Below are 15,718 nucleotides of genomic sequence, written 5' to 3'. Positions count from 1 at the left end.
CTTTGCTCAGGTTTCACAATGACAACACTGTAAAATGAGCTACAGTACAATGAAGGGGTCCTCAGCCGAAATGCAAGCTCGCCGACAAACAGACTGTGGTGTATAAACTTAAAAAAGGCACTAGCTCTTATGGTCAAAAGATATCATCTTTAATTCTCTATCGCTACTGCTACAGTGAAACAGAACTGCCTATTTATACAAGCTAAGAATGATGCCACTTGCCCGAGAAGCTTGTGAAGAACAATACCGCATACAAATGTGCACCTACCAAAGCCAAGTTTTAAAAAAAAAAAAAAAAAGTGTAAATTGTTAAGACAGATTTTGGGAGGGACAAAAGCAAATCAATACGGAAACATCAAATTCTAGCCACAGATGTCATATAGTTCATTTCCTGTATTAGGTTTGTTTATGTTCAATTCATCTGCCTGTCTTTGTCATGAAATGTGAGATACAGTACAAAGATCCATTTGGTAATAGGTCAGTCCTTTTTCATGTGTTATTTTTCTCCAATTGGTCAGCTGATTTGATGGCGTCTGGACTGCTCACAGCACCGTGCAGCCACTTCTCTTCTTGCGCTTGCGGACCTGCAGTGCTGCTCTTGTGGCCATCTCAAACACCTCCCGCACACCATCCTTCGTCTTGGCAGAACACTCCAAGTAGCCAAAAGCGCTGATCCTACCAGCCATGTCTCTGCCTTCTTCTGTCTTCACTGGCTCCTGGAGGGTTAGATCAGACACCATTTGGGACTCAATTAAAGTGCTGAGAAAAGAAGGAGAGCTCAGTTTACTTTCCAGGGAAAATCATGATATCACTGAGGAGATCCTTGATTTTTCCCCCCCCTTTTAAAGTGAAATTAGAGCACTAACAATTAGTCAAGAATAAGTCATTCCATAAGCAGAATCAATACAAAATTATCACTGTAACTGTACTTAGAATATGAATTATTTTTCATGCAAAAAAAGGCTCTTTTTTTTAAACCGTTTACTGCTTTTTTTGTTATATATGTGACAGTAAACTGAGTATTTTTGCATTTGAACTGCTGATAAAACAAAATCATTTTATACAGTACAGCTACAGTCTAAACACCCCCTCACTACCATAATACTTATTAACAAGAGAATAAGCACAGTTTGATGTGCCTCTCACCGCCTTTTTGGCATGACTCATTTAACAACCCAACGAAATCTTGGAATCAAGGGCTCAGGTTTATGGCTTTATGTCTAAGCCATTTATCACATATCTTACAAATATCAAACCAATGTCTGTTTTACTATGTAAGAGTCAAACTCTTGAACTGACTACTGATGTCTTGATTTCCACAGACAGGAAAAGCTCATCTACAGATTCCACTGTGAAAACATAAAACTGAGATGTTATTCAGGCTTTCACTTTGCTGTTCTCCTTTTGGTGACAGAAAACAAAACATTTTGCTTTTTTGACATATCATTTATAATGTCAGTATGTTTTGATTAGCAAATTGAAATCTTTTACATCTTATGAAATCCGTTTGACAGAGACACATGCTTTAACTTGTTACTGACATTGACATTTTTGACATTGTGATTTTCTATATTTCGATTCTTCTATTGCTTTCTTACTCTAAATGATTGCATGCCAATCCTAGAAGAGGGATTCTTCTTCCTCCTGCTGTCTTCTCTCAATTTTATTTTGTAAAGCCATCTGATAGAAAGTGTCCAATTACATAATATCTTCTTTGCAGTACGAACGCTGTGTTTTGCGATAAGCGTTCATACTCGGTGACAAATTAAACCAGCTTCCCTGAATCATATTTCATGCTCTGACTGTACAGCCATCTGAGGCTTCTGCTTTTCACATGCTGTTCTGGATTAGAACATTTGTCCTGTCATAGTTCTGATGTGGTCGAAAAATATTAAGAAAAGTCCTGTCACTGTCAGTAAGCTGTGAGATTGATGCTGTAGTTAATACACTGGTGGTTTAATGTCGTAAACATGTGGTTGAAACCCTGTACAATAATGAATTTTCCATTTCTACACACAGGCCTTTAGTGTTTCTATAAACTGACAGTTCTTAAACCGAGTACGCTGGTGAAGCAGGAAAAGCAAGATTAACGTCATCCGTCATGCAGCTTCTTTAGAAATAAATGTGAGACTGCAAACATTCACAGGATGGTAGTGCTACATGACCCTTTTTTATTTATTTATTTATTTTTTTTAAAGGGTCAATAACACGTGCCTAAATATGTCAAACAAAATCCTAACAAATGAAATGTTTCAACCCAGCACATATCCAGTGCCTTTTAGTGGCTGAGATTTCAAGAGCTCTCTACCTGCATCAGATTAGCTCATTCCACTGTTCATTGACCGTCAGGGGCCTTTGTACCTGCTTCATCTTGGCTAGCTCTCTCCGTGTATGCTCATCGTTCCTCAGGTCCTTCTTGTTCCCCACCAGGATGATGGGAACATTGGGACAGAAGTGCTTCACCTCAGGCGTCCACTTTTCAGGGATATTTTCTGTCCCAGGAAAGACAAGAAGTGAGCTGAAATACTCAGTATAGGGAGGAGAACTATAAAAAGAGGACAAGCAGTGCAGAGTCACAGTGCAGAACACTTCTCATGATGGATTGCTCTGCAGCCTCCTTGAGGCAAAGATGTTTTTAGCTGCATTAATCCCACTTCCCATCAAGTATATTAGGGTATTCTACAAGGACCCTCTCTCGCTTATTTGACCTACGTTTGGTTATGTAAGATAGAGCAATATGTTCATGAACGATCATTTTAATGGAATATAAGTTATAAGTACTATAAGTTTCGTTATTCATCATTTGTAATATGACATTTTAAAACAGACTACTCTACATTATTCTTTCCTCACCTAAACTGTCTGGGCTGTCAATGGAGAAGCACATCAGGATGACATCTGTATCGGGGTAAGAGAGAGGCCTCAACCTGTCATAGTCTTCCTGGCCTGCGGTATCCCACAATGCCAACTCCACCTGGAAAAAACACAACATCAAAACATGGATTCATCTGGAACAGAGAACAAATGCAGTTTTGCTCCTTAATATTACTCATCTTTATAAACACAGACTTATCTTGTAAACAGTTAACATACCGTTGCCCACTAATGGAGACGAATGCAACATATAACCAGTCATGACATCACTTCTGCTCAATGACGCAGAAATTCTGAGGCATGTGGAGGATCTGAGTAATCTTCCCAAAGGCTGGAGGTTTAAATATGGGGAACCAAACAATGCTGGAAGTATCCGACATAGTATCGCTTTCCCCTCTGGCTACAACTACTTTCTTCATCTTAAAGTGAATTCTTTTTTTTCTTTTTTTTTTTTAAATCACCCCAGCAGCTCTGACCTAATCAGGGCTTCATACTGTAAGTCTGTTAGTTGTGTAAGGCTGTCAGTGTTGTGGAAATGAACTTGGTGACTGGGCTCATCCCATCACACCACTGATTAATTCAATTAGGGAAAGTGAGAGATTAGCAACCATCAAACCGGTTAGCGTGTCTCCCTCTAAGGGCATCAACAGCCCAGCTTCCCTTGAGTTTGCTCTTCAGCTGACTCATTGGATTCAATGGAAAAAGAAAAAAGAAACTTTTGCAAAGTTTAAATACCAGAACTTTGCTGAATGACAGATTTTTGTCTGCCCACAGAAAGCACAAAAATCAGTTAACAGTCCCAAAATAGAGGTTTGCAGAGGCAGAAGGTGGGAGGTGGCCGAACACTGTTGAGACTGCATGAGGAACCAGAGCTCTATGTTCCCACTGGACTAGTTGTAAGCTGCAGAGTTCAGGAAGGGAAAGACGGAGGAAAAAGACCCAAAACCCCCCAGCTATTTGTGGAATCGGCTCAGTCCGCTGACGATGAGAGCATCTTTGCCTCATGGGGTGGGGGTTGAGGAGCTAAAAACTTGGGGCTGAACACAAATCTAATCCATCCTGTTGTGTAAGAAGCTAAATCTGACGGGATGGTTATCCTCCATAGAGACACTCAAAGACTTGACACTCACATCTTTTCCAAAATGATCCCTTTCTAATCTGTGCATCATGGCTCCCTAACTTTAAATTTCCTGTCCAGAACAAGAGCTTTAACCTCCTGCCTACCTCCACCTAAGAAGTGCAGCCAGGACAAGGACAGGAAGTGAGGCACGTTTATCAGGCAGTAGCATGAGGATGGTGATCCTGAGAGAAGGAATGGGATTGCTAAGATACATCCCTGTTCCCCGTCTGAACAGGAAGCTGGGAAGTAGAGTCATTTCCTGTTTTGCCAAGTTGTGTAGCGATGGTCGGCTAAAGAAAGAAAAATAAAACGATTGGACATAACGAGGCATCTGCAGTTTAAACTCCACCCTCACCACCTTCCCATGACTCAGATTCAAGACGTCACACGCACAAAAAACTGTACAGAGGTTTGTTTTCTCTTGTTTAAGGCTGTGCATGCAGCTCTTGTCCAGGAGCAAAAGCACACACACACGTAAACAATGGTGTCGATAGCACATTATCTCTTGTCTGGCTAATAAGGTCACTACTCTTTCAGAGTACCCCAATAAAAAAATTAAGTGTTGATTTTTTTTTTGTAATTTGTGGAAACCAAGATTATATTTACGCCGCAATTAAGAAAAATGTATCTTCTTAATTTTCAACTGGTGCCTGTGGCCTGTTTTAATTTAGTTTAATGTAGTCCTTCAGAAAGCTAGCTCCTGAAATATTATAAAATCCACTTCACACTTGCATTCTCAGCCAGCAGTTGCATCATCATAATTAGAAGCCTACTTTGGTCAACTACTTAAAAAAACAAACAAACAAAAACCTCAAGTGTTTATAGTACGTCTGGCAACATTAGTGCAAACTGTCTGGTGTTAGAGATGGGAGAGGTTGACAGTAGCAGCAGTAATTGAGGCGGATTGGACTTTACTTACACTCTCATGTTCTTAAATCTATAATTAGCCTAAATAATTGAAAAGCATTTCTGTGTTCATGACGAGAGAGAGCATCACTTTAATCGAGTCAGTTTTTGTGTAAATAGCACAAACCTGTTTTCCGTCAACCTCGATGTCAGCGATGTAGTTCTCGAACACAGTAGGGACATAGACTTCGGGAAACTGATCTTTACTGAAAACAATGAGAAGACATGTTTTCCCACAAGCTCCGTCTCCAACAATCACCAGCTTCTTCCGAATGGCTGCCATTTCTGTTGGGAGAACAACAAGAAGTTCTTCAAAACATGTCTGCCTGAAGTCAAACAACACATTAACCGTCTCATCTATTTGTGGATTTTACATAGTAGTTATTTAAATTATTTGTAGGGATCATAAGATAAATCAAGAACGCAGTGCTTTTTTTCCTTGCTCAAGCAGTGTAGCTCCAAAGCAACCACTCTGACATTTCTGACAGACCGTACGGCATTACACCTTCGGGAAAGCTCTGATCTACATACTGTCACGGCAAAATGCAGTCACAGACCTTGAATCCCCAATGCCAAATCTAGTCTACAAAGCCACACAAACAGAAGAGATGGAGGATGAGACTGGAGTGAAGGAGAGGAATAAAAGACATGTTGAGACAAGCTAGGAAATGAAGGGATTTGTTATCATCCTCTGCTGGCTTGCAAGGAGGAGAAAAGTGTAAGGAAATTAGAGTAGTTGGTGGCATCCTAAAAAAGCCAAAACACTAAACTCATTTTGTTTCCATGTGTGTACTGTGCAGGCATCCTAGCCCTAAATCAAAATCAATTAAATGTTATACCTATGCTTTAAGAAGCTTTGCAAGTTTTTGTGCACAAACCATCAAGAAACATTATGGAGTATCCCCAGGTCAGAAGACTAGTTCAGCTGGTGTGTTTGGGGATGCATGGAGATGAGTTAGCAGTGCAGCTGATGGATGAGCTGGAGCCCTGCTGCCTGGGAGCAGCTGTGCATATAGTCATTTGGCTCCTCACCTCATCCACCTTCTGCCAGACAGTCTTGACACTAATACTCTTCACGAGGGGCACCGACTTATCAGGGGAAATTCATCTTTCTGTGCTACAGGCAAAACTTTAAGTCGAGTCTGCCCCAACGCCCACTTTTAATTGCTGCTCAGATGCATGGCAACACCAGTGCTTTCAATAAGCAGCATCAAGCCATTCTTCAGACGTCACAATGAAACACAGACTGAGGTCATTATTTAAACTGTTGCTGGTTTCATATCGTATCATCAGGATGGCTTGTTGTTAGACATGATTTATTTCATGCAGAGCTGGGGGAGATGTGCAAAATTAATCTTCTGAATACCTTTTAACAAGTCATAAAATAACCATAAAAATAATAAGCTTGTTTAGCATCTCATCCGTTTACAAACACAAGAAAAATGAAAACGGGACACCACAGATTGTACAGATTTTACTACAGGAATAATTTGCAGACTGTTTGATAATACCCATCCCTAAAGTTAATGCTGTGGCAGGTTATCACTAGCAATTAGTTCGCTGTGTTTGGAAATGTGGAGAAATAATTACAGTTTACAGTCAGAAGACGAAGAAACTGACAGAATTTCAGATCTGAGTATCTGAAACCAGGGATTTTAACCAAAAAAAACCCCAAGCACAACTAATTATCTGAATGGGTTGTGGCTGCAGAAATATTTAGAAGTTGGAGAGTAAGGGTGACATGGGACTTCCAGAAAAAGCAAAGAAATTAGAGGTCAAACAACAGCCAGTAAAATTGAGGCAATTTCAGTGAAGGAAAAAGAGCTGACAGCTGGTTAACTGCCCATTCTATGTTGTGGTAAACACCTGGGTTAAGAAATAGCATTACAATGTGGAAATTTAATTGCATTTCACCATGTGTTGCTGACGGTAATCAGCCATGTGGAGCTACTTTTTATAATTCGTTTCAGCTTTTTTCCAAGTGGACACGAGTTGAAGCATAAGGTACCCAGAAAACCTCATATTGCCTTGACTTTTTGAGTAAATCCTCCATTGACCACTTTTGCCAGTAAACATCTCTATCAGCACCTAACCAGCTGACCTCGAATCAGGCAACAGCTCATTTAAATACAGTCTGTGGAAGTACGTACAATTATTAAAATAAAATTACATGGACATGGTTAAGAAATAAATAGGCCGAATCAGTAGTTTTGCTCTGGAAAGAGCAAAATGAAAAGGGTAAGTGAATGAATTACTTGTCAGCTCCATTACCATGCATATGAAAACTTGGCATAACCAGGAGGAAACTTTGGGTGTTTGGCGGTTGACAGTTTTAATAACAACTTGGTTACTTGTTTCTTGCTATGGAAATTGTGGTCATGGGTATGATCATATTTTCTGTCTTTTGCCCAAGGACCCACTCCTACACTTCCCACAAACCGTGCTGCAGCTGCAAAGCTTTTGTTAAGCTGCACCAAATACTTAAGTTTGAATTTAGGCTGCTCACTCCATTTACTCACTTCAGTTATTCTGCATGTTTAATATGCTCATGAAGAACAAAAAAAAAAAAAAAAGGCTTTGACAGCTATAAAAGAACAACAAAAAATAATGAGCTGCATTGAAGAGTGCCTGATACTTCTCAACAGACACCACACAGCATCTTTTGCTTTTCAGAGACTGCCAAATGGACCAGAGATACTCTCAACTAGATGATGGGTTCAGAGCCAAACAAGTGGGAGACAGCAGCACAGAGGCCTCTGTGAAACAAAACAACCCACTTCCTGTTCTGTGGAGCCTGGGAGGAGCTTTTTTGGCTGTAGTTCTGTTTGGACAGGCCTCGGCAGAGCCGGAGCATGGAGGGAGCAGCCAGAGGCAACGCGTGCAAGCAAGCACAGACGTTTGCCTACATTCACATACATCCACATGTACACAGTTGCTCTTTGGAGCTGCACATTGAGTTCTTCCTATTGATATTAGCAGCCTGTGAGAGAACATCTTGACACGTTGACAAAAGGAAATTATGCGTGAAAATGTCCCATATAGTCACAAATGGTGCCAAATCCTCAGGCTGTCTATGACTGATGCTCTCAATTTAGGGACTAATGGATACTAATGACAGCAACTACTAAAGAGGCAGGTGGTTGCTAGTAGAAATCGATTTTGCTCCATCCTCTAGATGACACCTGTTCAACATGATTCAACATGGAAAAAACTTTAGCTCATCCTCTCCACGTTCATACTGAAGTCTCTTCTTACCCTGATTCAATTAAAACATGTTTGAGCATCGCTTACCACAACTAGTGTCTGACTAGAAACCCCACTGGATGCAGGTGCAGTTGTTACTAAAAAAAATTAACACTCTTACTGAAAGCTGTGGAAAAGCCAAAATAAACTGGCATATATATCTTTGACTGTACACAATGTAACTCGAGGCATCTGAACGTGCACAGAGATATTACTGGAATACGTTCATAAAAACTCAACTATCATGGTGGAGCTGGCTGAGGACCATCCGTTTTATTTACATCAAAGAAGCACACTACCTGAAAAAACAAACAAAACAACACAGGATGACACCAAAGCAACTTTAATTAACTGACCTTAGAGTCAAGATTGAGTTACTTGGAAGAAAAGCCAACATTCATCTTTTATCTAGTGAGATGATCCTGAAATTTTAATTTTTCCCGTCAAACTCTCAAAGCAAGGTCGTGACCCTTTGAAGAAGAAGAAAAGAAAAAAGAAAAAAAAAGGCAAGGTTGCATTCTGGGTAACCTCAAAAGCAGCCTGTTTGTTTATTTGAAAAATATCCTTCTAGTTATGAAGCTAGGGTGCCTGCAAAAATTCATTGTGACTGCACTTCACAGTGCAACATAATGTCTCCTACTGAGGCGCTCTGGTAGCCAATCCCTTAATTCCAAGGGATCATTTCAAGTGGAATAAGTTAAAAAATAATTACCACCACGGTAACTTTCCACAGTTCCATGGTATTTTCTCATAGTGCTGCTGCTATTGTTTTGGGCTCTGAAATACCTTCATGTTCACAGATCTGTTACCAAATCTAGACTTCCTGGATTGTATTTTATGCCTCTGGGGCAACAAGCTGCCATTGAACCTTGTGTTGTTTTCATAAAGGGCCGAGTTCTGTTGAAACAATACAACTCCTGGTCGCAGACTGCGTTAATAGCTGTTCAAACCAACGAGTCCCTTTCCATATTATTTCACTGAAATGCAGGCCTGAAGAAAAAGATTGATTTCATTAAACTACAAGAAAAATCTGAAAAGAATGAACAATATCCTGTCTATCGGGACTTTATAATATTTCTGCATTACACTGTGAGCCATGCTGTAAAGACAATGTTCTTGCTAACGCGTTATGTGGTCCCTGAAGGAAAACAGGGGGAAAAAAAAAAAAAAAAAAATTGCACTACTATAGGCTACATTTAATTTTTCACAGTTCATCTCATGCTAAGACAAATCAGCCCAAAAGCAACCGAGGAACAATTTCCACTCTACTGTTTGCACTTGGTGTCAAGAAATGCAGTGACCACTTTCCTGGTTAATAACAAAGAACAGCACAAAAATGACAATTATCTACATACAAACAATTTACCAAGAAAACAAACACATGACAAATGGTTTTCCTGTGAAGCCTGGAAATTGGCACAAAAAGATTAAAACCCACTGCTCTGAAGCAATAGCTTGCATTTTTATGGTCTCTTATGTATTTGTTGTCAAGTTGTAGGTATCTCAAAAGGCCAGTCTAGTAGCAGGCATTGAAAATTAGATTAGGCTACAAATGCTATGCATTTAACAGTAATACTGTTAAGGGTAATAAGAGTGAACTGCTAACATTATACTGTCTGTTAATATGAAGGGATAGTACTGACAGAATTACCTCAAGGCTGGAATTAAGGGAAAAACAGCTTATGCCACTCTGTCCAAAGGTAACAAAATCCACTTACTCTCCAAATCCCCCAACATGTAAGAATATCTTGTTTGTTCATCCACAAAAAAAGAGAAAAGTATTAAAGTTTAAATAATTATGATAAATATTTCAGTTGGTAAGCTGTTCACATATAATCAAGAGGTATAAATGACCTAGATTTAATTATCCAGTCAATGAACGGAAAATGATTCTAATAACTTATCATGTATTTTTTATTTATTTTATTATTTCATCATGAAACAGGGGTTAAATACAAACCAAAATTCAACAAACACGAATAAATATTTTTAGCATAGTGTCCTTATGAAGGGGATAAAGTGTTAAACAAGACTTAAGTCTTAAGTCTAAGACTTGGGTCATAAGACTTGGTCCAAAGACAACCATTAAAAGGGAAAGCAAAGCACCATTACTCTGTACAACTATTTGAGCAATGCCCCGGGTTAATGAACACGCCACCTCAATCCTTCTCTAAGGAGGTTTCCTGAGGCTTAAGGGCCAACAGGAGTTATGCAACAAGCTGAACAGAGTTACTGCAGAGTAGAGCGTGACCCTGACCGCTGAGGTAGAGCTGCCTCTCTCTGCTCATGTGAGTTTGATATCAACAACAATGCTGAACATACACGAACATCCAGCTATTAACAAACATGTTGTTCCTGAGACTACAGCGATGATGACTTTTTGTTCTCATGTCCTGCAAACATATAACAGGAAATGAATCCCATCAGGATTGTTTTGCACATATAACAAGCTCACAGGACTGATAGTGTGCACTACAGTAAAAGAAAAAAAAATCTGACACAGACAGGAGTTGTCAAGGAGCTCTGTCCAACTCTGGTTGTAGAAACAGGTTTTATAACTAACAGAATAATAAAAGCCAGACTGGATTTTGACTCAGTTTGACAGAGAAACATTCATTCCCATCTAGCCTGAATGCCTTCAGAGTAGCTCCAAACTACAGAAGAAAAAGGCCTTTTAATGTACTTCAGGGGCTTGCCTTTTACAAAAATGTCCTCAAGCAACTTCTGCACCTGAACCGCAACTCACAATAACAGACAACTTGTGCCTTCTATCCTCAAGAGGTGCAGTCCTGAAACAGTCCAGAAACCTTTAGATCTAAGGGCACCCAGGAATTAGCTGCACCTCTGCACGAGGCAACCTAAGAAATGGGGCAAAGTTCATAAACTGGCAAAGGCTGTGTATGACATAGAGCAGACAGCCCGCAGGACCAGCTGTCAGCACCACCTACACACATCTCATCTACCAAGATTAAAGATTACACGGAGGAATTTGAAAGAGACCTTCAAGCCATTTCATATCTAGTACTTATTGATCAAATATAGCCCTCTTACTATAAGCTGTTGACTACAGCGCAAAAAACCGAAATGTTTCAATGTCGATCTGCATTGCACAAGAGCAGGAACACACAGAGGAGATCAAGTCAGCCTCTCACATTCTTTGGGCACAAAAACCCCAGCTCCTGAGTCTCACCGAGTCATGACCATATGCTACACCCAAGGAAATGGTCAAATGTGCCAAAATCAGCTATGCCCAAGACATTAAAAAACAAACAAACCAAAAAACAAATATGATATCTTTCGTTAGGCCTCTTAACAGCAATGGACAATTAATCCATATGAAGACGACCAGGTGACTGTAAACTAAACAGAGATTTTTATGCATTAAAGGACTGTTGACATTTTGGGAAATAAGTTATGTTTTTTTCTTGCTGCAGTTCTGCAGGTTTGTACCAAGTTGTACCAACTTTTAGGTCGCTTTGTGATAAAGAGATCAGGAAAATCATGGCTTTAAGCCAAAGTTATGGCCTAGCAGAGTCTGGAAGGTTGATTTTAATAAACTAAACTAACTGCCTATCGCTTCATAACAACAGTATAAGCATGTGATCAGAAAAGCAAATAAGGTTCCTTCAGGTGTTTGCAGTTTCAACACAATTACATAGGTGGAGTCTCATGCAGCAAAAACTTGTTTGAGCACCATAATCAGCTGGGCATTCCCAGATTAATGACCTAGATAGATTGCTTCTGTCAAGCAGCCACGACTTTAAAAGTACAAAGGAAGACACTCTTGCTCTTGAAGCCTGCTGAGAGGAAGTAGGAGAAGACCACAGAGTTCAGTCAGCTGGCAAACTAAGGCAAGAAGCAGCGGATGCACTGAGAGAGAACAAGTACCATAGGACTCACTTCTCTTCAGTAACTCAGGTCATGAGCAGCCAAACAGGGATGACTTGTTGGCCAAGAGGACTGAGTTTCCCCGAGTTTGTTTTTTGTCTGTTCCTTTAGAAGCCAACTGTTCTAATCTTTAAAGTCATAATAATGATAATAACTACTCAATACTTGCCCAATATTTTCTCAAATAAATGAGTAATTGATTGGCTTGCAATAGTAGAAATTTGTCAGTTATTCAGAGCACAGCCTAAGCTTTCAGGCTGTTTTCTTTCTCACTGGCACTTCACGATCTCTATGAGCATTTCTAGAATCTGTAGGTAAGAAGGACAGAGTTTTTTGGTAGTGGAAATTTTCTGTTTATATTCCAAGTGCTAGTTTACAAAATATATTTGAACAAGCTTCGTTTGCATACAGGTAAACAGTCAAAAGAGGGATGCCATTTGCCAACTTGCAATGGAGAACAATTGTCTGTTACCTGAAGGCACTGATGCTTTTTATTAACTTTTATAAAATGTATTTGCATTTCTAAACATTGACTGGTGGACAGAAATGAAAGTGTCATTGCCCAAAGAGGCTAAGCCACAAGGCTAGCTAATGAGTTCCTACACGGGAGAGTCCAAACCTAAAAGATATTTATTTTAAAATCATTTGATCAAAAATAAACTATTAATATTAAAAAACAAACAAAACAATAACTTGATTCTTAAAATTTGTGGAATTCCAACTTCACATATCTTGTTCTCTACAAAATTCAAAGATATTTCAATAATTGTGAAACTTTAAAAAAGTGTTTACATTTTGTTTTTCGCTTGATGACAGAGCAACTGGTCTGTCTGTCAACAGACCAGTCAAGTATTCCATTCATGGGCAACAGCACTTGGATTGTCTTCAAAATCAAATTAAAAGAAAATTAGAATTACAACTTCATATGTAGCTGGAATAGGCCCTGCTGTGACCCTGAATTGGATAAGTGGAAGAGGATGGATGGATGGATGGATGGATGAACTTCATGTGTACCATGGGTTAGCATAAATGAGACTTAGCTGCTTAAACAATTTTCACACTTTTTGAAAAAACATAACAAAAAAACAAACAAAACAAAACCCTGCAGGTAGTTCACACGAACTGTAATCTGCCATTTAGACGGCCAGAGTTTTTAAAAAAAAAATCCATATTCTAAACTGAACGTAAAGAGATTTTAATGTCTTGAAGAGCTGCCTTGAGATTTTGAGATAAAAGCCAAGTTGCTTTCTTCCTGAGATTCAGCAGATGAATCTGAAACTACAGCCAGACAGCCTAGTTTAGTGATAGAGAAGAAGTCTCTAATGACTTCCAGGCCACCTGGTGATAAATCACTGCACCCATCCAAGGGACTAATCATTTAGTACACATGTGGTATCTACATTTCAAAGACATTCCAATATTAGAGGTATAAATCTGCCAGAAATGCCTTTCACTTCACACTGGCAAACAACGAAATTGAGGATAGAAAGAACAATCAGAATAGAGAAAAGTGCTAAAAGCTACTATTGGCTTTCAGACTGCAGACCAGTCAGCTGACTCAGGTGCATCAAGAATTCTGGTTAGCTTTCTAATTAATTTCAACAAACTAAGGAAAACATGTATGAGGTTATCCAATATATGTTTCTCTATTGTAGATTATTTAAATCCCCATTAACAGGGCTGGATTTTCACTTATTTACAAATTTTTAGTCCAAAGTTCATCCTCCACATTTCTTTCAGTATATTTCAAAAGCACTGTTTGTAGTTTAAACAGGAAACCTGAATCATAACAATGAGAAAATTAAGTGTTCCCAGGAATGGTACACTTGGAAATTTGCCATAAGGAGCTGCTTAGCCTTATTGAGGTCGCAGCACTTGGAACAGTGAGAACATACCGACGGGATCTGATCTGGTGCCGTCACTTTTAAACTACCAGCAATGAAGCTATCAACAGTTGTACAGAAACACACCCCGCCAACTACAACCTCGCTGCTTAGACCTTACTGTAAATTACAGCGATGTCAGGAATTAAAGTGTCATCCACCCGAGAAAAGGCGAATGTTAGTAGGAGAAAAAGCCACCACCTTGTCCCTTTCACCCAAGTAAGTGAGCTATAATTAGACAGTCGGATTGTGTCAAATAAGAATTTTGAGTCAAACCACAGGCTCCGGTTCGTATTTACCTGTCACCAGCCGGACGAGAGGTTTTAATTAATCTTAATCCCTGCTTGCTCCTTCCTCTTGATCGTGACACACACAGACACACTTCTTGCTGCAGTGTTCGCTAAATTTACAGAGTGGGTGTTGAGAAACGGGGCAGGCAAGCAGAGATCCTCCCACTGACAAAAGCTACGAGCTAGGCAAACCTTCAACCACCTCCGGTCAAGCCTTTCAAAATAAATGGGTCAGCTTGCGGCTTCTTGACTTTTCCCTTTTTTGTGCTTTGGAAATAAATAAATGATAGAATGTAAACTTTTGTGAATCCAAGAAAAAATAGTTTTTTCCCCTTGTCATCGAAGTTTACCTTGTTTTTCCGTTTTGCACATTCCATTTAATTTCACAAATTTTCAAGTCTGATGGGGCAGTTGCCCATTATGTAACTGGTAGTCAAGCCCAGCTAACAGGGGTTATCTGTGTTGAAAAGTTTAGAAATACAAAATGCTTAATGGCCACATAACTGAAAAAACAAACGAAATATGCAAACAAAACAAAAAACAAAACAAACAATTACACAAACAAAAACTTCTGGCTTTTTAAAAAAAAATTTATTCTTGCATTTAAATCTTGTTGCACTGCCCACCATTAGCCGTTATGTCATCAAGAATTCGTATCAAATTAAATCGAACACTCAAAAACTTGCTTGATTTTGAAGACAGATGGTCGTGTTTCCTGTTTCTCTCTAGTTACCTCACACTAGCTTGATGCAGATTCTGCAGGCACTGGAGGCACCGGGGTCCCTCCTCCCCTTCCCAGTCAAAGATGACATCATCCGTAGTACAAGAAGACTCGTGCAACAGGAGGGATGGGTGTGGATCTCGCCAGTGTAGCCCTCTGTTATAACCTCCACTGGTCACATGTGAAAAACCACTTCCGGAAACACATATAAGTGCACACATGTTTCTGTTTGTTAGTGTACTTTTAATAATTCTGACATTAAGTCACGCTGTGTTTTTGAAAATTACAAATGGGATCTTACTGTTTCCTCTGAGGAGTTTCAGTTGTTGACAAGTACATCAACAAACAACTAAATGTTTATTGCTTATAATTACATAATTCATAAAGGTGCCAGTCGCTACTAAGTGCATCTTCCTATATATCCAAGTGAGTAAGCTTTTACTTGCAGTCCATAATTATTTCTTTACAAAAGACCTACAATTCCTTATGGTCCCAGGGACTTTAGCTCAAATTGATTTTCCATTCTGCTTGAGTTTTCTTCTGTAACTGAAGTAATTCCTAATGTAATTCCAAACTTTTGAAGTGTTTCAGAAGTAGTGTAAAATGGCATATTGTATTGGTTTTAGGTTTGTAAGATTGTTAGACCTCTTGTGGATAAAATTGACAGTATACACAAGTGTTCTGTGGGATAACATGCTTTTGATTTCTTTTACTTTCTGGTAGACAAATATAAGTAAAATACAAGCAATAACTTATTTTTATGGTCATCAGTGAAACTGCAGAATGTGACAAA

General features: G+C 39.2%; 1 protein-coding gene across 1 annotated transcript; it reads right to left on the bottom strand.

The window, feature by feature from the left end:
* Window positions 1–278: 278 nt before the first annotated feature.
* rhoca (ras homolog family member Ca) lies at window positions 279–14,363 on the bottom strand. Its single transcript, XM_005942963.3, has 5 exons — window positions 14,214–14,363; window positions 5,028–5,185; window positions 2,854–2,974; window positions 2,362–2,492; window positions 279–716 (listed from the first exon to the last, which is right to left on the bottom strand). Exons 2-5 carry the CDS (start codon window positions 5,181–5,183, stop codon window positions 543–545), a joined length of 582 nt encoding a protein of 193 aa, XP_005943025.1. The 5' UTR covers window positions 5,184–5,185; window positions 14,214–14,363; the 3' UTR covers window positions 279–542.
* Between the last annotated feature and the right edge of the window lie 1,355 nt (window positions 14,364–15,718).

This window comes from Haplochromis burtoni, unplaced genomic scaffold, assembly GCF_018398535.1.
Source record: "Haplochromis burtoni strain Fernald_Lab_line unplaced genomic scaffold, NCSU_Asbu1 Contig_353, whole genome shotgun sequence".
Taxonomy (NCBI): domain Eukaryota; kingdom Metazoa; phylum Chordata; class Actinopteri; order Cichliformes; family Cichlidae; genus Haplochromis; species Haplochromis burtoni.
This window is presented reverse-complemented; position numbering and strand designations above follow the sequence as displayed.

Coding starts and splice junctions, on each gene's coding strand:
- rhoca (XM_005942963.3), bottom strand. CDS start 5,183: ATGGCAGCCATTCGGAAGAAGCTGGTGATTGTTGGAGACGGAGCTTGT. Junction 2,975..5,027: donor TCGAGGTTGACGGAAAACAG/GTTTGTGCTATT, acceptor TGTTTTTTCCAG/GTGGAGTTGGCATTGTGGGA. Junction 717..2,361: donor AGCTAGCCAAGATGAAGCAG/GTACAAAGGCCC, acceptor CTAACCCTCCAG/GAGCCAGTGAAGACAGAAGA.